Source organism: Mobula hypostoma, chromosome 3 (genome assembly GCF_963921235.1).
Source record: "Mobula hypostoma chromosome 3, sMobHyp1.1, whole genome shotgun sequence".
Taxonomy (NCBI): Eukaryota; Metazoa; Chordata; class Chondrichthyes; order Myliobatiformes; family Myliobatidae; genus Mobula; species Mobula hypostoma.
The window spans coordinates 62614824-62642138 of NC_086099.1; the positions used below are offsets into that span (position 1 = coordinate 62614824).

General features: G+C 39.0%; 1 protein-coding gene across 1 annotated transcript in view; it reads right to left on the minus strand.

The window, feature by feature from the left end:
- Nucleotides 1–5042: 5042 nt before the first annotated feature.
- The window catches only part of slain2 (SLAIN motif family, member 2), a 49855-nt gene continuing 27582 nt past the window's right edge, over nucleotides 5043–27315 (minus strand). Inside the window, exons 3-8 of the mRNA XM_063043182.1 lie at nucleotides 20288–20458; nucleotides 17709–17867; nucleotides 14429–14794; nucleotides 13423–13566; nucleotides 10815–11112; nucleotides 5043–7933 (exon numbers count right to left, since the gene is read on the minus strand). Of these exons, the coding sequence (XP_062899252.1) occupies nucleotides 7867–7933; nucleotides 10815–11112; nucleotides 13423–13566; nucleotides 14429–14794; nucleotides 17709–17867; nucleotides 20288–20458 (1205 nt within the window). The 3' untranslated portion in view covers nucleotides 5043–7866. The remainder of the gene's footprint in view (nucleotides 7934–10814; nucleotides 11113–13422; nucleotides 13567–14428; nucleotides 14795–17708; nucleotides 17868–20287; nucleotides 20459–27315) is intronic.

Here is a 27315-nt window from a genome sequence, read left to right on the forward strand (position 1 = left end):
ACAGTTTGTCTTCAGAGATGGAGACAGAAAGATTGAGAAAGGGGAGAGAGGTGTCAGGAATGGACTGAGAGATTAAGGGCAGGGTGGAAGTTGGGGGCAAAGGTTGATGAAATTGACGATGGGTGCATGATGCAGCACCTGATCAGTTGTCAATTTCACACAGGAGAGTTGGGCATCACTACCAGGGAAGGCTTGGAACATGGACTGTTCCACATAGCAAATCAAAATGGCAGTCGTAGCTGGGACCCATGGATACCCCTTGAGTTTGGAGAAAGTAGCAGGAGATGAAGGTGAAATTGTTGATGAGGAGGACCAGTTCTTCCAGATGGAGGAGGGTGGTGGTGGAGGGGAACTGGTTGGGTCTTTTGTTGAAAAAGAAGCGGAGAACTTTAAGGCCTGCCTGATGGGGGAATAGAAGTGTATAGGAACTGGTTATACATTGTGAGAATGAAACAAGAAATCGAGAGAATGTGGTGTCGCGAATGTAGGTGGGAAGAGACTGAACCAAGGGGAATAGAATGGAGTTGATGCATGAGGACATGAGTCAGTGGGGAAGGAGCAGGAAGAGACAATGGGCCTATCGGACAGTTAGGTTTGTGGACCTTGAGTAGGAGGTAGAAATGAGCAATCCGGTTAAGGGAACTTTGAGTTTGGGGGCAGCGGATGGGAGTTTTCTGCAGTTGATGAGGTTGGCGATGGTGCAGGAGACAATGGCCTGATGGTCTAGAGTGGGGTCCTTTTTAAGGGGCAAGCAAAAGGAAATATCCAAGTATTGCCACCAGGTCTCTTGGTACCGAAAATCAGAGTACATTGGGTTATGCATTGCTATGACTGTAGATCTGCTCTTCATATTGGAATTGTGCCTTTCCCTTCCTGAATACAATATCTGCCACTGTTATATCCGATTGAACAAAACAGACTTCTGCAAATAGTTTCCTTTACTTAATTGTTCTAAAGTCTCAACAACATTAATTATCCATTTTCCCTACCACTAGTTGCTGTAAGCTTTATCTATGGCATTCTATGGGATTGTGTCCAGACTATTATAATGTCTTGAATGACAATGTCATTTACTCACCAGCATCAAAACAATGGATGTAGTCATGGAAAAACTGATAGTACTTATGAAAAACTGATGTTTAATGTCAACAAAGTGCTACTCTGTGGGTAAGTGCCACAACCACCGATTTGGCAGCGCAGCAGAAACAGCAATTGCACTCATGAATATGCACGTTCAGCTAATTATTATTTCATTGCGATGGTATTTAACTCCATTCTTTTCGTTGTAGTGCTTGTCGAGACTTGAGCAAAGCACTGCAATGTTGCGCTGCCTGCTGTCTTGGCTAAGAAATTGATCTGTCGACTCAACTGACTCTAAGGACTAGCAGCATTTGTTTACTATTTAGTTATTCCTTTCAGCCCCAGTGTTACCTTCGTTTTCTATTTGAGAGTCCTGGCCTGGCGTACATTGGGTTCTTTTCTGTCTAGCTCTGTTTGCATTAAAGTCTGTGAAATATCAACCCATTTCAGTGTCTCGCACTGCATTTGGGCTATATCTGAACGTAGTGACAGTAAGCAGAGGTGTCTGAGAGTTGCCACCCGGCTTCAGCAAAGTAGAAGTCAGTCCTCCACACTACAACAGCACCCCCTTTGTCTGTGGGTTTGATGGCAAGGTTGGGATTGGTGTGGAGAGACTGGAGGGCAATGCATTCAGAGGGGTTAAAGTTTGAGGAGAGAGAGGTGTTGAAGTCAAGCCAGTTGATGTCTCGTCGACAATCAGAGAAAAGAGCAGGCAGAGAACTAGAGCGGGGTGTCCATGAAGAGGGGGCAGTTGGAGTTTTGAGGGATAAGTAAAAGAAGCTGTCCAAGAGATGCCGCCTGGCCTCAGCAAGGTAGAGGTCTGTCTGCCACAATATAACAACACCCCCTTTATCTATTCAAGCAGTAAGTTAGAGCAGATGTCTGAGAATTAATCTGGCTTCAGGAAGGTGAATATATCTATCTATCACCTTCCAGCTTAAACTCCTTTCTCTCCACCAACCACCTTATTCTGGCTTCCCCTCCCCCTTCCTTTCCAGTCCTAATGAAGGGTCTCCACCCAAAAAGTGGACTCTGTATGCTCCTCCATATATGCTGCCTGATTTGCTGTGATCTCCTAGCATAGTGTGTGTGTGTGTGTTGCAGCATCTGCAATATCTCATGTTTAAAAACAGACTACAGAAGCTTCTATATGCATGAAAAAGAAAAACAAAGTAGCTAGAGGTAAATGTATATCCCTTACATTAAGAAAAAAAATTATAATGTAGGAACCAAGAAATAGAAGGGCAATTACACAAATACTTTGGTTCTGTTTTCATAGAAAAGCCACACAGATGACTTCCCATAAATGCTTGATAACCAAAGGTTGGGCAGAAAGGAAGCATTAAAGGAAATTAAAGGTTATTTAAAAAATAATGTTGAAGAAATTACCAAACCGGAAACTGATTCCCAGGGCCTGAATCTGCATCCCCCCAATGCTGTGGGGAAATAGACTTTGATCACCATCTCCCAACATGCTACAGGTTAGGGAATACTTCCTCTAGACAGGAGCATGGCAGACACAACTTCAATATTTAAAAATAAGGAACAAGAATTGAAAATCAACTACAGGCCTATAGCCTGATACAAGTAGGAGGGAAATTGCTAGAGTCTGTTACAAATGAAGAGATTTTAAAAAAAGTTTTGAAAATATCAATAGGATCAGACAAAATCAACATGGAACAATGATAGGAGTTTTTTTTTGAAGAATCTGGAAGAGTTGATAAGGGAGAACCAGTGTATGGGCTATATTTGGACTTCCCCACATAAAGGGTTTATGTTCAAAATTAAAGCACAGGAGATGGGGGAATATACTGGCTTGGATTGAAATTGACTGGAGGTAGGGATAAAGAGATCTTTTATGTGATGACAGGCAGTGAATAGTGGCATATTATAAGGACCAGTGCGTACACCCCAGCTATTTCAACTGACTTGGAAGAGGAAATAAAATGTAGAAAAAGAACCTAGTGCTTTCCCAGATGAATAAACCTGTACCTGGCTGGAAGCCCGCGAAGAGATTATTCATCAAAAAGAATGCAGTTTCTAATTTTGCTGATGGCATGAAACTAGCTGGGACTGTAAATCGAGAACAGGATGCAGAATTTCAATGTAAACTAGATAATTTAAATGAGTGGGCAAATACAAAGCAGATGCAGTATAATGTAGATAAACGTGACGTTATCTGGTCCCATAGCAAAAACAGAAAGGAAGAGTGTGATGAACAGCAATAGACTAGGAAATGTTGATATACAATGGCACCAGTCATTAAACACAAGCATGAATGTGCAGCTAGCAGGGAAGAGGACAAATGGTACCCTAGATATATATATATTATATATACATACGCAAGCCTTTTGCACAGTACTTTATTGAGTAGAGTCCACGACTTTCTACAGCTTCTAACATTCCTGTACATTCAATAGTCCATAATGCAACCTGTCAAGATGCTCTCAACAGTACATCTGTAGAAGTTTGTTAACAAGCTGAACCTCTACAACCTTCCAACTTAAAGCACGCTTGTCTCATGAATGCATCCGTGGTGGGTCCAGGACAGTTAAAGCTCAGGAATTTAAAGCTGCTGACCCCACAGTGTTGACTGGCACGTTCATCATCCTTCCCTTTCCTGAAGCCAACAATCAGCTCTTTCGTTTTGCTGGTTGTGGGTAACTTATTGTTGTCGCAGCACCACTCCTATTTGCTAATTCTTCATCACCTGTGATTCATCTAAAACAGTAGTGCTGCTGATGAATTTGTATATGGCATTGGAGCTATGCCATGATACCAGTTCCTGGCATGACAAGACTATGATACAAAGAGAGACTGGGTCTTCCAGACTTCAGAAAAATGAGAGAAAATCACATTGACAAATACAAAATTCTCATAGGACCCAACACCCTGGAAACTGAGGGTGGGGTGTGGCAGTGGCAGGTGGGCACAATTTTCCTGCCCCAAGAGATTCAGTTTCCCATTTCCTACTCATGGGTTTATTCATTTAGAATTCTGATTGCAGAGGGAAGAATCTGTTCCGAAAATGTTGAGGCCATTTCTTTGGGCTCCAGTATGCCCCCCCCCAACCGATGGTAGCAATGAGAAATGGGCATATCCTGGTTGATGGAGGCCCTTAATGATGGATTTGTCTTCACGAAGCACTGCCTTTTGAAGATGTCCATCATGGTAGGCTTATGGCTACAATGGAGCTGCCTGAGTTTCACAATTACAAAGTGCTCAGACTTGAATCAACAACATATATCGAAAGTGTGGATCAAGTGCTGGCAAAAAGGATTATGGCTGGCATGAACATAAACTGCCATTTCTGTGTATAATGACAATGCTCTATTTGAAAAAAACTTTGATAATCAACTCACAAGGGAAAAGCTGCTCTGTCTGAAAAAGGAAGTTTATTTTTGCTTGATCCATAGAATTTTTAATATTAATTACTTAGCGATATAGTGCCGAACAGGCCCTTCCAGCTCAATAGGGACTGTTATTTTAACTCCATATGCTGAGGAAGCGCTGGACTCTGGTCAGGTCTTAATTTTAACACCAAGCAGACCTCAACCTCACTTGATCTTGGATCACTCCAGGGTACCACCTTCAGCACAGAGAAGAGCAAATGTAACAAATGTTAGATTAGGGAGTAGGGCCTTCGCATTCTTCAGGTGGTAGAAATGAACACAGGCGTTGAAGGGAAAGTTGCTTATTAATCCATATATTAAGCATTTCATGGCAGTATGTATTCAAGATTTCTGATATATTCATGTTTTTAAACTAAGAATGAGTCTCCAGTATTTCATTTGGCTAGAATTATATTTTGGCCCTATATTTTGTGCCTCCATCCAAAAATGTTAACTCAGTTTTCTTCCTGTATAGACATTTAAAACTGCATCTGTATCTGACAATGTTGATCAAGACACCATCTGTCCAGTAAATATTGATAACAGCAAAAACCTGTAATAACTCTCCAATATCAAGAACTGTTTATTTTTTTTTAAACAAGGTGATTCTTGCATATTTTTAAAACAAGTTCCTTAACATTTACAAAAGTTACATGGCAGAGCAAAAATTAAATATTGAAAGCAATACATGCCCATTTATTTACACTGAGTATCATTTACTCCGAAGTATTGGCACAAAAATTAACCCACATTCAACAATCAAAATTATAAGAACCTCAAAAATAAATTTAAATTATAGGCACTATTTTTAATATAAAATTAATTCACACTTTTCTGTGTAAGCAAGTTTATTTTTGCTCACTGCTGAATGCAGTTTGAGTCAAATTTGTGATCGCTTTCTCTATTGTTAACAGTTATCACTGTGAATAACAGATGTGTTTAACTTTATTGATCAATTTATTCTTAAGGTTACAGTAAGGTTTTATTTTTGTCCAACTGTAGCAGTACTGCAGTGTGCGAGTCTGTGCATTAAGCATTTTTCTTAAAACAAAAGTTTAAATACCAAAAGGATTCCACTTATTGTTTATTGTCAGTGTTCACTGTTGTTATATGAAGGGAATTTTACAACTTAGAACAGAAGTGAGGGTTCCATCACTCCTTCCTGTTGCCCCACAGGATGCTGCTTAAAAGTTCCCTCATCTTTAATCTTTATCGCATTGAGTACCATACTCCTTCCCGTGAAAAGTCACCTGTTTAAATAACAAAACTCTGAAATTAAACTGCTCATTCTCTTGATAAGTTTAAGGATAGTGAAAGCTAGCTCAAGAGAATCTTTAAACATTTGCCTGTGGGGGGTGGGGGAAGGAACCTAAATAATTGTTAATAGTATTACATTCAGATTTTTTTTTTGTCTGCAACACACATATTAGGTTGCAATGAATGAATGTTTCAGTTTTTGCCAAATGTAAAATTCTGACAACAGGCTACTTCACCTGGTTTTCAGATGGGTAAACAAAAACAAAATTATTTAACTATTATTTCTTTAACATGGTACATGTCCACTCCACACTTAAACTGCAAAAATAATCACATTTAACTCATTCACCTATGTAGACTGATCACCTAACTTACTCTAGGTTCATTTGTCACTCCACGTCTATCTCAGTCACTCGCTGTCCATCCATCCCTAACCTGTACATTTACCAGCTCAGTCACCTTGCATCTATCACAGCATTACTGATGAAGACACACCACTGTCATTTATGAAGGTTCCAATAACAGAAATATAGGCATTTAGAAAGAATGCTTTCTTCTGAAATTGAATGGACTGCTTCCTAAACATGAATCAAGTAATATTCCGAAATAATTAAATATTGGCCATGGATGATCAACTATGTGAAGTTCAAATTATTTCATGATATCACTCAAAATAATAATCTTACAATTCCCTGCAGTAGAATGCAAATATATTAAAATGTAAACTCAAACTTTCATAAGAACACACAGTGACATGTTGAAATGCTAATTACTGAATATGGTACCTACCAGTCTTCATTATTTATTGAACAGCTCCAAGCAAGTATATTTATATAATAGGATACCAGTGCATAGTTTAGATAGAATTATGCTGCATTCTTGCAAGCACTGTGGTATGATCAGATTACAATTGACTGGACTAAGTTTTCACTACATACCATATAAAGAAACACAAATTATAAAAATGAACGTCCTATTATGTGCTGCATGCTGAAAACTTGGCTGCACAGTAACACCATTCTTTCCTGAGCCAGTGCTTTATAATTTGACATAAGCAATTGTGTAAAACCTGCTTAACACCAAGCCCTTTGGCAATTTAAAATAAAAGTTAACTTCATAAAAATGGATACTGAAATAGTTATGCAAACTAAAATGTGTTCACTTTGATGGATATAGTTTGTGTGGGCAAAGACTTAAACTAAGTGTCTCACTTACAATATATCGTCAACTTAGCCACTTATCCACAGAATTTTGTCTGTACAAAGCACCACTCAGGTTACGACATGCCTTTTCTCACTAACAATAGATTGAAAGTTTTGGTCAGTTGCAATGTACAACGGAATTGCTCCTGTGTTTACCATCAGATCATAACAAGTCACTTGGCTAATAATATGCCAACTTTAGAATAACTATTAATTTAATTTTTAAACTTTAAGATAATTAACAATGTGAACCTTTATCATTTGGATACTATTGCAAATTGCCACAGGTTAAAATTACACACGCTCCTCACTCCCAAACTCTCACTTAATAGAAGTAGAAGGCTGTGTAATTTGAAAACATATCACTGAAGGTAGTCACATCTATAAACAAGATGCCGTCTTGGTACCAAAAATCAGTGTACACTGGGTTATGCATTGCTATGACTGTAGATCGGCTCTTCATGATATTGGAATTGCGCCTTTCCCTTCCAGAATACAGTTTCTGCCACTGTTATATCCGATTGTACAAAACAGACTTCCACAAATATTCTCCTTTACTTAATCGTTCTAAAGTCTCAACAACATTAATTATCCATTTCCCCTACTGCTAGTTGCTGTAAGCTTTATCTTTGGCATTTTATGGGATTGTGTCCAGACTTTTATTACGTCTTGAATGACAATGTCATTTGCTCACCAGCATCAAAACAAAGGACGTAGTCATGGAAAAACTGATTGTACTTATGAAAAACTGATATATAAAACTGATGTTTAATGTCAATAAAGTGCTACTCCATGATCTCCACCAACTTGTGCTGATTTCTGGCAGAGAACTGGATTTTCTCAAATCCTGCTATATTTCAATGAACAGTCTATAAATGTCCTTTTGTTCCATGAACAGTAGTGGAGTGAGCTTCAGACTGTTCTGTGTGATTAATTCAATAGCAACCATCTTTCCAGCTTTCATCTCTAATATTGCCATAAGTCTTCGGAACTGGCAATGATCTATAAATCAATTCAAAGTAAGAAAAGTGAATACATTTAAAGAAGTCTCACAAGTTTGCATTTTTTAATTTTGCAACCCACAAACATCAGAAGCAGAGTACACAGAGCTTCTCAAAACTGCTCTGCAAGTTAATGAGATTTTGGCTGATCTTACCTTGGTCTCCACTTTCCTACTTATGCCACTTAACCCTAGACTTCTCAACCTCACAGTCAACCTAGTCAGTTCAGTTTGGCAACATTTCCTCCACGATCTCCATCAGCACAGGTGCACCTCAAGGCTGAGTGCTTAGCCCCCTGCTCTACTCACTTTACACTTATGACCGTGTAGCTAAGCACAGCTCCAATGCCATTTTCGAGTTTGATGATGACACCGCCGTCGTGGGCTGAATCGGCCGTATAGGAAGGAGACTGAAAATCAGCTGAGTGGTGGCATAACAACAACCCCTTACTCAATGTCAGCAAGACCAAGGAGCTGATACTGACTTCAGGAGAAGGAAACCAGAGATTCATGAGCTGGTCATCATCAGAGGATCAGCAACTTCAAATTTCTCAATGTTATTAGTTTAGAGGACCTGGCACGCAAGTGCAATTACAAAGGAAGCATGGCAGCAACTCTACTTCCTTAGGAGTTTGTGAAGATTCGGCATGACATCTAATACTCAGGACAAACTTTTATAGATGTGTAATGGACAGTATGTTGACGGGCTGCATCACAGCCCGGTGGAACCACCAGACTATGAAAAGTAGCGGATATGGCCCAGTCCATCACAGGTAAAGCCCTCCCCACCACTGAGCACATCTACATGGAGCAGTGTTACAGGAAAGCAGCATCCATCTCAGGGAACCTTACCACCCAGGACATGCTCTCTTCTCGTTGCTGCCATCAGGAAGGTGGTACAGGAGCATTATGACTCACACCACCGGGTTCAGGAACAGTTATTGCCCCTTATCCATCAGGCTGTTGAACCAAAAAGGATAACTTCACTTGCCCAATCATTGAAATATTCCCAGAACTTACAGATTCACTTTCAAGGACACTTGATCTCAGGTTCTCAATGCTCAATGCTTGTTTATTATTATTTCTTTCTTTTTGTATTTGCAGTTTGTTGTCTTTTGCATACTGACTGAATGCCCAAGTGTTCTTTCATTGAATCTGTTATGGCTTTTAGTATGCTCACAAGAAAATGAGTCTCAGGGTTGTATATGGTGACATACATGTACTTAGAACTTTGGAAAAAAAACTAATTAGATAATACAAAGATTACAAAAATACAAAGATAATAAAGATTAGCACAATTTTTTTTACTAGTTATAACTCCATAATGCTCACTCATGTACAATGTCGTTCGTCCTGACTTGTCACATTAAATATTAAACTTTTCATTCCCCAAGTTTAAATCCAAGTTATTAATTCATACATAGTTCATACAGATTTGAATGTGTGCCTACAAACATACAGATAACCCAAACTTGAAACAAGATAATGTTAGAAACATAGGTAGAGTATATGTGAGATTAAACTGCCTGGAATTCGATCTGCTATAAATGTCCCAAATTCAAGTTCTATCCTCAAACTTAGCAAATATATATTGATTTAAATGAAAAATTTGGTGATTTTGTCAAAGCTGAATAGAGTTAGAGTGTAACCAGAGCAGTATTTATACTAGGTTACACAGTTACCCAAGCCGATTTTTCCCAAATTGTTTCATTTTTTACATTAGTTTCTAATAGCCAGGCTATGGACAATTTGGTCTTGCTTCAGATCAAGTTCATTACCATTAAAAGATTTTATTTACCACATCAAGATTTAAAGTTCAAAGTAAATTTATTAATAAAGCACACGTGTCACGTATAAACCTGAGATTTTTTTTCTTGCAGGCATACTCAGTAAATCTAAGAACCACAATAGAATCAATGAAAGCCCACATCCAACTGGGCGGATAAACAACCAATGTGCAAAAGACAACAAGCTATGCAAAGACTAAAGAGAAAAAATAATACTAATAAATAAATAAGCAATAAATATCGAGAACATGAGATGAAGAGTCATTGAAACTGAGTCATGGTTTGTGGGAACAGTTCAGTGATGAGGCAAATGAAGTTGAACGAAGTCAATAATCAGCTCCTTGGTCTTACTGACATTGAGTGAGAGGTAGCTGTTAATAGCACCACTCAGCTAGGTTTTAAATTTCCCTCCCGTTGCCGATTTTTCCACCTTTGATTCGGCTGATGACAGTGGTGTCGTCAGCAAACTTAAATATGGCATTGGAGCTATGCTTAGTCCCCTGCTCTACTTGCTTTATGCTTACGACTGTGTGGCTAAGCACACAGCCTTGTAGTGCACCTATGCTGATGGAGATTGTGGTGAAATGTTGTTGCCAATCCAAACTAACTGGGGTCTGCAAATGAGAAGAATCAAGGATCCACTTGCACAAGGAGGTATTGAGACCAAGATCTTGAAGCATATTGATTAATTTTGAGGGGATCTTCAAAACTTATGAGGCCTTAGAATTAAACTAGTTTGTTTGAAATATAATGGTTGCATTTTAAAAGCTTTGGATTTTATTTTTAATTTACCAACAATACAACTATGCATATCCTCAATGTAGATTAGTTTGTGTCATAATAAGTAAGGCAGGTGCTAGTTTTTCTACTTAAGGGTCATATGTTTTAAAGAGTAGCATGGAAAGCTAGAAAAATAGCACAACTTTTCAAGCAGTAGGTTTTTCCATTTGTCCTTGGGATGCAGTTTATTAGATCTCAAAAAATGACCTTCAGACTCCCAGAAAAATTGCAGCATTGCCAGTTCTTTTAATGCTTTATTTCGCATGACAAAAGACACAAATCATGACAACTTAAAATTTTAATATCACATTCTTACCTTCTAACAGGCTGTGCAAGCTTACTCCGAGGCACTGGTAATCCCCCTCCAGCTGAGGCACTAGGTCGTGGTAAGCCACTTCGAATTCCTACACCTTGACCTTTATTGGTGGGGGTAGCACCTGCAGCACTGTGACTTGGTGAACTGTGAGACTGAGCAGAAGGCCCAGGTACAGAACTATTATGACTAGCTGCAGAGCCTGTAGAGACAGGCACGGGATTGACCATTGCTTTTAGTGGCTGTCGAAGAGTTAAAGGTGATGGAGTGGTAGGAAGTCTGAGTTTACATGGAGAAGGTACTGCAAAAATAAAACATGCCAGGAAGTTTATTTTAACAGACATTTCACGTGGTCTTATACAGTCTTTTTAATATGAATACTCTTGTAGCTTAACTTCAGTACTCTTAAGGCTTGAAGCCTATATTCCAAAATCTTTCCAACGATTACAAGTCAAAAAGCAAAAAAAAATCCCTTGAATGAATATTGTTCTGTTACTGATGCTATCTTTACTAGGATTTAAACAAATAGTCAATTTCAGTTAATTATGAAACTATTAAATAATGTTTCTGCAAAGTAATTTCAAACAAATGTCTCAAATACTTAACCTATTCTTAGTGAAAGTCAGCACGAGTAAGCCTCTGGTTGTATATCTTTGCAGAAAGTCTTCCAGCTTGGTACATCCACACCCAAGAGAAGTAATATCTGAGTCTAATAGGACTCCATGCATTAAGTTGGGGAGAATATTTCACATATTTAAGTTAATTATCCTCAATAAAAGTAATAGTGAATCAAATTGTTACAGTATTGCTGATGAATTTTTAGAAAATCCCTTGCTATTTAGAAAAAAATCTTCAAAGATCAAATGTTTTTCTTCATATCATTAGATGACAAGAACTATTCCAATTCTCAATCTACTTGAATTTAAAATTTTGAAAAACAGTTTTGTCTGTACCTCACATGGTAAATAGTGGACAATGATAAATTCCTTTGGAGAAAGCTATTCTCAATTTGAGTTCTTGCTCCACTTTAATGCTCAATTGTCTAATGGCAGATACAGTTTTACCCCACAATCTCTGCTCTAATAATAGCATTATATTTTGTGGATTGTTCATCATGTGAAACTATCAATTCCTAATATCACCAAACCCATTCAGCAGAGGCAAAGTCAGAGGTTTTCAAAGCAACACAGTGAATGCCATAAGGAGTGGTAATAAGATAAGAATTTCTTTTTCTCTTAAGGATTACACGCATAACTGCAATTGCCTCCAAGGCAGGCCTCAAAAATGAGTGAATGATGAGAAAAAACCTTGTTACTTGTTTATGGAAAGGAGAAATTAAGTGAACTACTTCGTATTACTGCTGCACCAATGTCCTAGGATAGGCAAAATCGGAACAGATTGCTTTCTCATCCCCTTGACATGACATGCTGCGGGAAAACAAATGGCCATTATTTTTAAATGGGACCTTCCTCCAGAGGTAAAGGCAAGGTTTATGTTGGAGTCCTACTTTTTATGCAGGGAGTGGCGGATGTGTGGTGGAAAGTGTGCTGACTGGCTGCATTATGGATTGGTATGGGAACACCAATGCCTTTGATGCAGAAAATCTTACAAAAGGTAGTGGATTCGGCCCAATATATCACAGTTAAAGCCCTCCCAACCATTGAGCATATCTACATCCATCATCAAAGATCCTCACCACACAGGCCATGCTCTTTTCTCACCGCTGCTATCAGGTAGAAGGTACAAGTGCCTCAGGACTCGTACCACACCAGGTTCAAGAACAGTTGCTACCCCTCAACCATCAGGTTCTTGGAAAAAAGGGGATAAGTACACTCATTCTACTTCTGGTGTTCCCACAACCAATGGTCTCACTTTAAGGACTCTATCTTGTTATTTCATGCTTTGTTATTTATTGCTATTTATTTATACTTGCATTTGCACAGTTTGTTGTTCATAGATTCTGTTTAGAGTTATTGTTCTTTAGATGTGCTAAGTATGACTGCAGGAAAAGAATCTCAGGGTTGTCTGTGGTGACATTTATGTACTCTGATAATAAATGTTACTTTAAAATTTGAGTGATAAGTATATAGCAATGCATTATTCACATCCCTTAAAAAGATGTTAAGTTCATCTCTACGCTATTGAGAAGAAAGGTTTACTAGTCATCACCACTGTGTTCTTTGTGGGAGCATGCCATTGCAAGTTGCATTACAGCAGTGAAGACACTTCTTAATTATTTTATACAATTCAAGTGGCTTGGGACATTTACTAATGGAAAGCCAACTTTGCATTTTCTGCAGTTTTCGTCATTGGTAACTTTACCTCCAAGTTGGTGTCATTCACAAATTTCTCTGATCCACAAGTTCATCTTCAACTTGAATAATTTTTACCCTAGTGGTAATGTGGATAGAGGACCACTTCTTTTCTACCAGATAGGAAAGCATTTTAAGCTCCATGTTCTGTTCTATGGCTAGCTGCTAGTCACTCTGCTCCGGAATCTCTGCTATGAAATATCAAAAGCTTAGAAAGTTTATTTTACGGCACTTTGCCAAAGGCCCTTTGAAACCTCTGAATAATTTGTTTCTCCACTTTGACTTTAATGTATACTTACTCGCTGAAGATTGTTGCTGAATACGGGGTACACCCCCATTTGGCACTTGTAAATTTGAATCACAACTTCTACTACTTTTAACAGATTCTGATGACTGGATATTAGATGCCCTGGATAGATTTGGAAGACTGCGCCTCAACTTTTCTAGAAGAGAGAAATATCCAAGATATTAGTCCTTATAAACCAAGCAAATACTGCAGTCAACAAGCTGCGATGTCAAATGAAACCTCCAAAAGAAATTAATAAAGCAGTGGCAATCCTTTCATTCTGTGTAAACTGAAATAACTTTTTCTAAGCCTAACTTCCCATTATACATTCAACCTCAGCGCTCCTTTTGCCATCACTGCTTAATAAATGTGCTTGTGAGTCATAGCACAAATTTAATGATACTGAAATATGAAAATGAAAAATATTTTCTCGATTCAAGTTGAAACAAGGAATACACGAAAGCAGGAAAGCTAAGGAAATCAAGTTAAAACAGGTATGAGTGAAATGAATAGAAGGGTGCTATACAGCCTTGTGTACTTAACTTCTATGGTGGGGAAATTTTCAGATTTTATAGGTTTAATGGAGCTTTCTTTTCCTGTGATGACTGTTACATGAGAATAACTGGAAGGAGTAGGTCAATCAGCCCCTAACGCCACTCCTGTCATTTTATAACTTGGCTGATTCAAAACCTGATTTTTCTATTTTCTCCCCATATCCATCAGCACCATTGTAGTTCACTTTCCACTCTGAATATATTTGATGGCCATCTTCACAGCTCTCTAGTTATTTGTTCTCTTGTTGGGAAAATAAATGGATGGCCAACTTTCTTGCGGTGACATATATATTGAAATAAAAAAAACATTATTACTTAGCTTCTTAACATTGAACTGAATAAATCTATAGTTATTTAACATATCAGAATCATATCAGAGTGTTTCAAGTATCATTGCTAATCAATGCAGTAGTTATAACATTTAGAACTTGTGATTATGTCCACTACAACTCTACTATCGGTTACCTTCATTTTTTATAATATTGCATTGGAGGTCTGACGCATGGCCTTGCAATGAGAGACGAGGTTGCTGTAGACGACTGATCATGGGCTGTGGTGAGACGGATGCCCTCCCATAATCCAGACTGCGAGCAGGCGAGCGAGATCGCGGGGAGTTCCGAGGTGAATGCCTGGGTGAGGCTCGTGGGGTGTGCCGTGGAGATGGAGTGAAACGGTTCAGGGAAGGGTGCACAGCATGAGGAACACATTCTTCTTCATCTTCTAGACTCTGAACATCAAACTCCTGATCACTGAATGTACCTCGTCTTGTTGAATGGCAAGAAGAACCAGAGCTACGTCTTGACGTACTAGCTGCATACTCCTGTCTGAGACCTAGGAACAATAAAAGTAGTGAACAAGGGAATACCATATTTTGTCTAAGGCAGTGGTTCCCAAACTTTTTTTGGGTTACTGGCCCCCTTGGCTCCTAGACAACATCCCCAGTGCACCCCTGTCCCTTTCTAGCCATTACATAAAAACTATAAAGAATTTTGATTTATGATGCACAGTGAAAGAAAACAGGAATTGAAACTTCAAAGCAGTGACAAATAATTGCAAAAGCTATTCAAATCTATTTAAGGCTACAAATAAAATTTCTTTATTTACAGTAAAAACCATTTTATCAACAATTTTTAGAGTATTCATACAATTCACTACTTCATTGCTTTTTCCTCCTTTCAATGATATGGATAGGCTTAGTGAGGTTGTATATCAGTTTCTCAACATTAAACTGAATGTCACTTAGGAGTCGTCGCGTATTTCCACGTTCAGTAACTTGCAGTCTGTTTCATTGCTTTGAAAAGTTGGGTGATTGCCCTGAAACCTTGCTCCACTAAATATCATGTTGGAAAGGCAACAAAGAACATCTTGACGTTTTTCTACAGTGTAGGATGGCATTCAGAGATTTCTTTTTGCAGCCAAATGTTTTGATATGTTTTCTAGTATAAGTAATTTTGTTGTGAGGTCAGTTCTTCCTCCATCATTCCTGTTAATTCCTCATTACAAATGTTCGGGAATGGGTTTATTACCCAATCTGGAATTTGGATTGAGAGAAGGTCCTAAAATCTCTTTGACAAGTCTTTATGAAGCTCAGCCAGGTGGGCACTGTATACTTGAAGATCATCATCTGGTATTTTTTTCTCTTCCCATCTGTTGCACAAGCAAGAATGTCGGTGAGCAGGATGTCCTTCTCTTTGAAAAATTGCTCAACTAACCGAAAAACTGACTCCCTTTCTGCATCAATTTCCAGTCCCCTCGGAAATAACAACTCTTGAACCATGCTTGCATCTTTTATGAAGCAAACATAACCAAGCAGCAAAGATTTGCTGCCTGGCAAAGTTGACCCAACCAACTGTAGAGCAAATTGTTGTCCTAAGTATGTTACACAATGTGTCTTCCACATTCTCAGACATTTTAATTTGTCTTTGAACAGAGTTGTTGCTGAGTGGAATCACTTTAATTATTTGATCAAGTGACTAATACAAAACTGCACTCAGAACCTCCCTTACTGCTGGCAGAATCAGTTTTTCCTCAATTATATGGGACCGTTCCAGATTTAGCAATTAACAATGAAATGTTGTATGAAGCACGCAAACCATCACTGACAAAATGTTTTAAGATGTTTTTCGTTTCTGAAAGTTTTCACATAAGCCAAGTTCTTGCCTGCTTTATCAGAATGTATCCTCTTCAAATGTTCAAGAAGCCTACACAATTTCATTGCCTCATTTGAAAAAACTTTCACCCGACAGACACATTGGCTGCTTGGTGCTGGTATAGATCCATATGTCAGATACTCTACATTATACTGTCTACATCTTTTCATTTGGTCTGCTTCTGCCATTTTCGTTATGGATCAACAACCATGGTCAATCACCTATTAAGTCCAAACTCGAACACTGCGATCAATAAAGGGGAAAGTAATGACCCCAGGCAAAACCTGAATCTCTGCCTGAAGATACATAAAGTGCAGCAACAATATCTCGGTTGGGTCGTGGGCTAGAGAAATGCAGTCAAGAACATCGCAAGGGCAGATTCTGAACTTTACCCCATTGAATGCCATACCCTGATTCACCGGAATTGTGTAACTGCATGATTAGACTATGGGAATCGCACTAGCTAGCACTGTACTACAGTAGTGATTGGCAATAATATGCAGGCCAGGTCTGGAAATAATAAAGATTTCTTCAGTCTAGAATTCTCATGATATGCCAAATACAAAAATGCCACATTGGTCTTCAACAACTATAGTGTACTTTAAGCAAAGTCTAAGAAAATGGTGGGTTAGCAAGAGAGGTGGTGATTGCATGAATTTTGTAATCAATAATGAGGCGCTGAGGATCAAATGCTTGTAATAAGTAATTCACGCCTTATATTAAGTTCATCACTCAGGTGACCTCACTGCCTCCTTTATCTTTATTAACTCTTTAGAAACTCCCACCACCAGCTTGGGGGGGGGGGGGAGGAATATTACCCATTTTAGGAACCACAGTAAGGTGACATTACTGAAATTATATAGTTAGGAATTTTTTCGCACCCCAACTAAGGTGGTCTGCTGCTTAACCTCTTATTCAAGCCTTCATTACTTCTTGATTTATACTTCTGACTTGCTTCTTGCCTGACACTATCCATAAACTTAAACTCACCCAAATTCTGGCACTTATGCCATCTTCGGCATTGCAAGAATATATCATTTCTCATTTTATAATATCCTCTACATAAACTCCAAATTCTTACAAGCTCTAGACTGATAGAGATAACTGACTAGCCCTCTCCCCCTTCCACCAAGTGGTTCACAAGCATCTTCAATGGCAATCATTCCACTATTAGAGGCTGTGCGTCCAGCTTTGGAATTCCCTTCCCAAATCCCTTGTTCTCCCTCTATTACACAACAAACCCTTTAAAACCCACTTTATGGATCCATTTTCGTCAGATTAAACATTGCCTGTGACACACCTTGAGCTGTTTCACTGTGTTTAGTGGGCCATACACCCATTGTTATTACTACTATTCATTTGGAGTACCATACTGAATCCTTAAATCCCTATTTTGTTTTTGGCAAGTCTTGTTATATGACCTTAACAGTAGGCAAATCTCAAATTTACCCAGCTCCAGCCAGAAGCACATTCAGGACCCAGGAAAAAAAAGTATTATAGAACTACAACAGAATAATATCAATTGCTGAAAAAAAAAGAAATAACTGGATCATAAATAGTCAAAATCAGCATGTTTGTTTCAGGTTAATACATACTCTCTTCCTGCATTCGAGCTAGGATTTGCACATCTGTGACATCAGCAAGCTTGTAGCCAGATCCCAATGAGTCTTCGTCTACTTCGGAAGCGCTTAGCTCACTATCCACAGATGATGGAGGGCTAAGGGGATTTTGGTCTATGGAACCTTTAAAATAACCTAATGTAGATAAGAGGAACATGGTAATAGTTTGTTTTGGCTCTTATAATAGAAATATTAGTATTCTCACTCATAACAACAAAACCTAAGTAACAAAGACAACAGACTTCTAAGAAACTAGTTGTACCTTCCATTCTACATAGTGGAAATGCTCTATGAGGTTTCAGAAAAATCAGGATGTTAAAAACAATACAACTAGAAGATTAGAAAGCAACCATAATATTGCTTAAGATATCAATGATGATGCTTTTTGGTCCATTCGCTTTCTCAGAGCTACTCAATTACTTCAATTCCCTCTAACCTGCAAGTCCTGCTGAAGGGTTTTGGTCCGAAACGTCTAAAGTACTCTTTTCCGTAGATGCTGCCTGGCCTGCTGAGTTGCTCCAGCGTCTAGTGTGATTTGCCCAATCTCAGCTTTTACACATTAGCCTTCATAAGTTGAAGTACTGAGTACAGGAAATGGGATGTTATGTAGAAGTTGTACAAGATGTTGGTAAGGCCTAATTTGGAGCATTAGACACTAGAATATTACAGCACAGTACAGGCCCTTCGGCCCTCGGTGTTGTGTCGACCCATATATTCATTAAAAAACGTACTAAACCCACACTACCCCGTAACCCTCTATTTTTCTTTCATCCATGTGCCTGTCCAAGAGGCTCTTAAATACCCCTGTTTTAGCCTCCACCACCATCCCTGGCAAGTCATTCCAGGCACCCACAACCCTCTGTATAAAAAAAACTTACCCCTGACATCTCCCCTAAACTTCCCTCCCTTAACTTTGTACATATACCCTCTGGTGTTTGCTATTCGTGCCCTGGGAAACAGGTACTGGCTATCCACCCTATCTATGTGTGCAGTTTTAATCAACTACTTACAGGAAAGATTAAATAAGGTTGAAAGAGTACAGAGAAAATTTACAAGGATGTTGCCAGGACTGGAGGATCTGAGTTATAAGGAAAGATTAAATAGGTTGGAACTTTATTTCCTAGAACATTGAGATTTGAGGGGAGGAGATTTGATAGGGGTATACAAAATTATGAGGGATATAGATAGGATGAATGCAAGCAGGCTTTTCCCAGAGATAGGGTGAGACAACAACAAGAGGTCATGGGTTAAGGTTGAAAGGTGAAATATTTAAGGGGAATAGGAGGGGTAACTTCTTCACTGAGAGTGGTGAGAGTATGGAATGAGCTGCCAGCGCAAGTGGTGGATGCAATTTTGATTTCAACGTTTAAGAGAAGTTTGGATAGGTACATGGATGGGAGGGGTATAGAGGGCGGTGGTCCGGGTGCAGGTTGATGAGACCGAGCAGTTTGAATGCTTCAGCACGGACTGGATGGGCTGAAGGGCCTGTTTCTGTGCTGTAGCTAAACTTAAGTTACAGGTTACAAGTTATGTACTGACTGGACCAACTGATGCATAATCACGAAAGGTAGTAGTAAATATGAGGTACTTTGAGCCAAATCTCTGATGGTCTTAATGAAAACTTTACTTCCAGGGAAGTATACACTCAGGACAATTAATTCGTTTGACGAACACTACAGTTTTAAATTTGCATAGGCCTGAAACAATTTTGAAATCCAGACTTTTCCCTGCCCCTTCAGTTCATTACATCTCAATTACTTCCACCACCCATCAAATCAAAACTCTCACAAAAAAATGCATGCACAGCTAATTAAATTTTCTAAGCTTCATCACTTTTCTCCTCAGCCACAAAAATAGATAATTCTTTGGTCAGAGTGAGGAAATGCATGTGAGCATTTAATTGATCATTTGTCTTGGATTGAACAATTTGAAGTCTAGCATTTGAAGGATATAATTAAAAATAGAGGAAAGAACAGTATTTATACAATTTGTAATTTTCTACTGAACAATAATTTTATCACAGCATTTTCACTTTTAGTCAATTTTTCATTTTCTCTGCAATCAGCATGACAACAGCATTTATCAATCTTACCAGTGTAGAAATAAAATTGCATTAATGTCACTTGAAATTACTGTGGAAGGAAATCTTGAATTATGTATGATTCTAAACGCCTAGTCTCAAGTATATCAGAGCATTACAGAAGTTAATAATAAAACCAGATGCTCAAACTGACATCAGCCTGGGCATGGACACAATACACACCCAATTCAGTCATCAATGCAAAATCCTCAGTTTCTTGGGATGTATCAAAATTGGAAGACCTAGTCTAGACTAGGCAGGGCAGCCCAACAAAACCATACACACAGAATTATGCATTTTAACTAAAGTCCCAGATTCCATGGCTGTAACCAAATTTTCCACTCAAAAATGGAATTCAGATTTATCAATGATAAACCAATGGTACTTGAAATCAAACTTTGATGCAATGAAGTATCTGACATTGTGAACAATTATGAAATATTTCATGGTTACTATGATATTAACATTATAATACCTGTAGTCCCAGGCATCATCAACTGTTTCACATGTGAAGCAGATCGAACTGGAGTGGAGGATGGGGAACTGAAGCCACTGCCAAAAGGACTGCTGCTTCTATTTGGACTGAAAGGACTAGGGTAATTCGCAGGATAGTAAGAGCTACTAAACAGGCTGCGTCTTTTGGAATCTGCAAAATTAAAGAGTAATGTCAATTTCCACCACAATTTCTATTAGAGCTGGGTAAACAATATTGCTTATGCTATATGACCAATAATCCAGGAGCCATATCTATGGATAGGAAAATGCAATCAAATTGCATAAAAACATACAAGGAACTTGATTAAAGTAGAATCAACAAGCCAGAGATATCACAAATCTGAAATAAAACCAGAAAATGCTGGAAATAGACGTGCAACCTGAAACATTCTCTCATGCTCCACCATCACCTCTTAGGTACAGGTGGCTCCTGTTTTTCGAACATTCGCTTTACAACAGCTCGCCGTTGCGAAAGACCTACATTAGTACCCGTTTTCGCTAACCAAAGAGGATTTTCGCTTTTATGAAAAAAAGACACCCGCTTTATATGTGTGTTTACCCCGAGAAAGACTACCATGACCGTGAAGTCTTGTGCGAGCAGTTGTGTGCGCACGTGTGTACGTGCCGATTTTTTTTTTCTCCAAATCAATTTTGGCTCGCTGCCTTCCCGATTTTGACAAGTGAAACTACACTGTACATACATTATTTCTACTTTATATAGGCTGTGTATTTATCATATTATTCCTGCTTTTACTATATGCTCATGTTATTTTAGGTTTTATGTGTTATTTGTTATGATTTGGTAGGTTATTTTTTGGGTCTGGGAACGCTCAAAAATTTTTCCCATATAAATTAATGGTAATTGCTTCTTCGCTTTACAACGTTTCGGCTTACAAACTGTTTCATAGGAGCGCTGTACCTTCGGATAGCGGGAGAAACCTGTACTTGGAGACCCCATCTTTCTCCCACCCCACCTTCCTTGAACATCCTAAACCCCTGCTCCCGTCAATCCCAGCTCTAATGCCTGCTGTGTCTGCACCATTTCCACTGAACTTCCCCTCTGAGGCGGTATGTTCTGTCCTCAGCAAGGGTTTTACCTTTGTCCCCCTTCACCCACACCTCAGCAAGTTCTCCGCTTTCTGCAGGGATTGCTCCCTCCAAAATATCCTTATCCATTTGTCTGTCTCCACTATTCTCCCTCCTGGTACTTACCCCTGCAAGCGGCCAAAGTACTAAACCTGCCCATTCACCTCCTCCCTCACCTCCATTCAGGGCCCCAAACAGCCCTTCCAGGTGAGGCAACACTTCACCTGCAAACCTGCTGGGATCATCTTTTGTATCTGGTGCTCCCTGTGCGGCCTCCTCTACACTGGGGAACCACTTCGTTGAGCTCCTCTGTTCCATCTGCCTGAAGTGGAACTTTCCAGTCCTAATAGTTAGATTCCTGTTACCATTCTCATTCCGACATGATGGTCCATGGTCTCCTTGTGTCATGATGGAAAAGCCATCACCCCATCAAGTGGAGAAGCAACACCTTGTATTCTGTCTGGGAATCCTCCAACCTGATGGCATGAATATTGACTTCTCCTTTCGGTAGGAAAAAAACTTTTCCTGTCCCTCTCCTGTTCTTCCATTCCCAACTCTGGCCTCTTACCACTTCTCACCTGCCTGTCACCTCACCCTGGTGACCCCCCCCCCTTCATTTTCTCTTCATCAGATTCCTTTCTCTCCAGCTCTTTACCTTTCCTATCCAGCTGGATTCACCTATCAGCCTCTAGCTATCCTCCTTCCCCTTCCCCCACCTTTTTATTCTGGCTTCTTCTCTCATTTCCAGTCCTGAAGAAGGTCATGGCCCGAAACAATGACTGTTTGTTCATTTTCATGGATGCTCCATGATCTGCTGAGTTCCTCCAGCATTTTGTGTGTGTTAACCTGAAACATCAACCGTTTCCCTTTCCATAGATGCTGCTTTACCTGCCGACTGTTTCCTGCTATTTTTATTTTTATTAGGAAGTTAAATGTTAGAAGTTTGATCACCTTTACTCTCAGGTCATAATAATTGCTCATTCATTACTTCTGGAGAAGGAATTCTTGTCCTATGTATGATTCTGGACTCTCAGCCCCTTAAGTCTATCAGAAGCACCACAGAGATTAACAAGATTAAAACCAGATGCACAATCTGACACCAGTTTCAGCACTGGATACAAAACACACCCCATGTGGTCAATGTAAAACATTCACCATCCTGGGGATTTGTCAGATTGAAACGCTTATCCTAATGACTAGACAGGGCAGTTTAACACAATCATACAAACAGAATTATAAATTTCAGCTCAAGTCTCAAACTCTATCACTGTTTTTAAAATTCTCAAAAAATTTAGTTTATGTTCCTAACCAAAATTCAGATTAAATCATAAAACTGAAAATAATCCATTATCTTGTAAATTAGCTTTAAAAACTGGACCACATCTGAAGAACTTTATCTTCATCTAATTCTGTTCTCGTATCAGTTTCTTATTTTGAAACTGTAATGATTTTAACTGACTATTCCAAGAAATTCTTGGACATCCTCTCTCATTCTAATCTCTATAATCACAATTTTATCTACAACTCTTTCCAATGTGTTAACTTACCCCAAGTTGCATTTAGCCATTGTTCAGATCCTCATTAACCTGTAATGACTACCTATTTAACAATGTCATACTCTCCTTTCTAATTCTCCTTATAGCTTGCACACGTTTCTCTATTGTTCCTGTCCACCAATCCAATACTTGATCATCACGAAATTTTCTTCCATGTTTGCATGACCTCATTTGCTCCAATGTTCCTTTCGACATCTTTCATTCTTTACAAACACAAGTTTATTAGTACAGACTGAGTGCCAAAGGTCTCGGTTGCCAGTTTGTCTGTGGCAAGTGATGGGTGAACCTTGAAGAACTAAACCTCCTTTTGCCACAATGCTTGTCCTTTATTCTACAATTGCCTTGAAGTCATGATTTAGCCCTGGTTCAATAAGGAGTGCAAAATTATCAGGCCTATTCAAAAGTGCAGGTGCCAACTTGGTGAATATCTAGTAAAATGAGGAAACAAATTGAAGTAGTAGGGATGTGGTTTTTGAGGAGGATGCAAAGAATGTCATGAACGAAATGAATATCTAATGAGGATGTCATGAACAGAGCAAGCACAAAAAGGGAAGTAATATATGAGATCATGAAAAGGCAACGTAACTTCATTGGACATGTGATTAGGAAAGAGGAGTTAGAATGCATGGTAATTATGGGAAAGATTGAAGGGAAGAAAGCAAAAAGAAGGCAAAGACAAATGATGATGGAGATAGCAGCCAGAGAACTGGAAATGAATACCAATGAATTGATCCACTTGATCCGAAACAGGAGTGTGTGGGCCATGGCAGTCACTTCTCGTCTCCCTTAGTGCTAGTGGGAACTGCTGCCGGTTGACGAGTACTCAAGAGGCGGCATTTGGTATGGGACTTGTTGAAACCATACCTGGGGAAGGCAGGGATAGAGTAGGTTATAGTCACCAGTTCATCTTCAGACTCTGTTGCCAATTGTTTCTTTACAAGCACTGAGGTAGACGCTATTATATTTTGTCATTTTGTCTGTTCTTTCAATCCCCTTTCCCTTAATTTTGTTCAGGTTCTTTGCTTTTTAAAAAAAAAAACCAACAGGTTTCTACAGTTTTTGCATTTCACGTCTACATTGGACGAACACAGGCCATCCTACAGTCACTAATGAGTGTAATGTTCAATCCTATTCTCTACATCTCAGTAAAAGTAGCAATCTATAGCTGCGCATACCAAGGCAGAGCTAACTTTTAGGTCTTAGTGGGACAGATGTTACTTGCTGAACAGTGACTATCTCCAATATAGCAAGTCTAACTAATTAATATTGACATTCAATGATAATTACCATAACTGGGGATCCAAAACATTAACGTCCTAGGAGATCACCATTGCACAGAAGCACATGTGGAGCTGCCACAGTGACACCAAGATTACAAAAGCAGGTTAGATGCTGGGCTTCCTGTTCAGTAATTCACTTCCTGATACAATGCTTTTAAAAGTATTCACCCCCCACCTTGGAAGTTTTCATTTTTTGTTTTACAACATTGAATCGCAATGGATTTAATTTGGCTTTTTTGACACTGATCAACAGAAAAAGACTCTTCCGTGTCAATGTGAAAACAGATCTTTACAAAGTGTTCTAAATTAATGACAAATATACAACACAAAATAATTGATTGTACAAGTATTCACCACCTCTAATATGATGCACGAGAATCATCACTGGTGCAGCTAACTGGTTTTAGAAGTCACATAATTAGTTAAATGGAGATCACCGTGTGCAGTCAAGGTGTTTCAATTGATTATAGTGAAAATACACCTGTATCTGGAAGGTCCAAGGGCTGGTGAGTCAGTGTCCTGGAAAAAACTACACCACAAAGACAAAAGAACACTCTAAGCAACTCCGCAAAAAGGTTACTGAAAAGCACAAGTCTGGAGATCGATACAAGAAAGTTACTGAATATCCCTTGGAGTAAGTACAGTTAAGTCAATCGTCAAAAAATGGAAAGAATATGGCACAGCTGTAAATCTGCCTAGAGCAGGCCGTCCTCAAAAATTGAGTGACCGTGCAAGAAGGGGACAAGTGAGGCAGGTCACCAAGAGACCTATGACAACTCCGGAAGAGTTACAAGTTTCAGTGGCTGAGATGGGAGAGAGTGCGCAGACAACTGTTGCCCGGGTGCTTCACCAGTCGCAACTTTATGGGAGAGTGGCAAAGAGAAAGCCACTGTTGAAAAAAAAAACTCACATGAAATCTCAGCTAGAGTTTGCCAGAAGGCATATGGGAGACTCTGAAGTCAGCTGGAAAAAAGTTCCAAGGTCTGATTAAACCAAACTTGAGCTTTTTGGCCATCAGACTAAATGCTATGTTTGGCATAAGCCAAGCACTGCACATCATCAAAAACACACCATCCCTACCGTGAAGCATGGTGATGGCTGATCATGCTGTGGGGATGCTTCACTGCAGCAGGCCCTGGAAGGCTTGTGAAAGTAGAGGGCAAAATGAATGTAGCACAGTAGAGGGAATTCCTGGAGGAAAACAAAAGAACTGTGACTTGCAAAAAATTGTTTTCCAGCAAGACAATGACCCCAAGCCTAAAGCCAAAGCTACTCAGAAAGGCCTGTAAAACAACAAAGTTAATGTCCTGGAGTGGCCAAGTCAAGAGTCCAGACATCAATCTAATTGAGAATTTGTGGCTGGACTTGAAAAGGCCTGTTCACTCATGATCCCCATGCAAGCTTGAGCAGTTCTGTAAAAAAGGGGAAAAATGTCAGCGTCCAGATGTGCAAAGCTGATAGAGGACTACCCACACAGACTCAAGAATGTAATTGCTGCCAGAGGTGCATCTACTAAATACTGACTTGATGGGGGTGAATGCTTATGCAATCAATTATTTTGTGTTTTATATTTGTAATTAATTTAGATCAACTTGTAGAGATTGATTTTCACTTTGACACAAGAGTCTTTTTCTGTTGATCAGTGTCAAACAGAGTCTAGTTAAATCCACTGTGATTCAATGTTGTAAAACAATATCACATGAAAACTTCCAAGTGTGGGGTTAATACCTTTTATAGGCATTGTACCCAAAGGTCTTTTCACTAGCAGCATGATGGAATACTCTTCACTTGCATGCATGAGGTCGGCTCCAATAACTCAAACGTATCATCCAGGACCATGCAGCCTGCTTGAATGGTACTCCATGAACTACCCCATAAATTCTTTCCATACATCTCTGGTGCATTTTGGCTGCAGCGTGCATCATCTATGAAATGTACTCCAGTTACCTACTGAGCTCATTGATGGCACCTTCCAGATTCATGGTCTTCATTACCAAAAATTACAAAGGCTGCAGACACATGAAAGCACCAGCATTGTAGATTCCCCTCCAAGTTGTATAGATCTTTACTTGAAATTTTGTAGCTAATTCTTTTTTGTTGCTGGGTCTGCATATTGAAACTCTCTACCTAACGGAATGCACAAGTAGCTTCAGGATAAGAACCAGTGCTTCAAGGCAGCAGCTGACTGGGACAAGCTTTGCAAAGGGCAATTCAGAATGGGCAGTAAGTGCTGGCCTTTCTAGCAATGCCAGAGTCTTAAAAAAAATGACATTAATTAACCATCCTACCACTCAGCTCATTTGTTCTCTTGTACTCAATGACTCATACTGCCTTTATCCAGCAACATGTAAATTTTAAAATTCTTACACTTATTTTCACATTACTCTAGTCTTATTCCTCTCTACAGAAATACAAGTTTGAGATTGTGCTCCTCAAATTTGAATCCCTTGATTATTCCCAAGTATAATTGCTCAGTCACTGAAGATTACACCACCAGCTCCATGTGCTCTAAATAGTCTAGAATTTTTAATTACAATTCCTTTAGATCTGTTTCTCCTCCTTTAAATTGCTCAAACAAAGATCATGATCTGTTGATTTAGTATCCCATTTGGTCTGGTATCAACATTAGTCCAATAAATACTGGAGTGCTTTAAGGATCTAGTCAACAATGGAAGAGAATGCTGTAGACTGCAGGAATATACTAATAGACAGGACTTGAACATGAGACTTGACAAATGAATTCAGTTGAGACAAGAGTGAGATAATACACTTAGAAAGATAAATAAAAGGCAAGTACTGAATCAGAACAGAAGGACTTTTCAATGCTTACCCATAAATTTATGAAGTCAGCAAGGCAGGGAGATGAGACAACCATATGAAATATTTTCTGTTACTGATTAAAACAGAACACATGTTTGAGGAAGTCTCACTAGAGAACAAGTTTTGATTACCACATTTAGGGAAGGAGACAAAAGCTTCACAGATTGTACAGAGCATGCTATGTGATATTCAGCCAATGACTAATCTGTAAAATAGTCAGCAGCAACTACTATACTGTGCTAGCTTTGATAGTACAAAAAAATTTA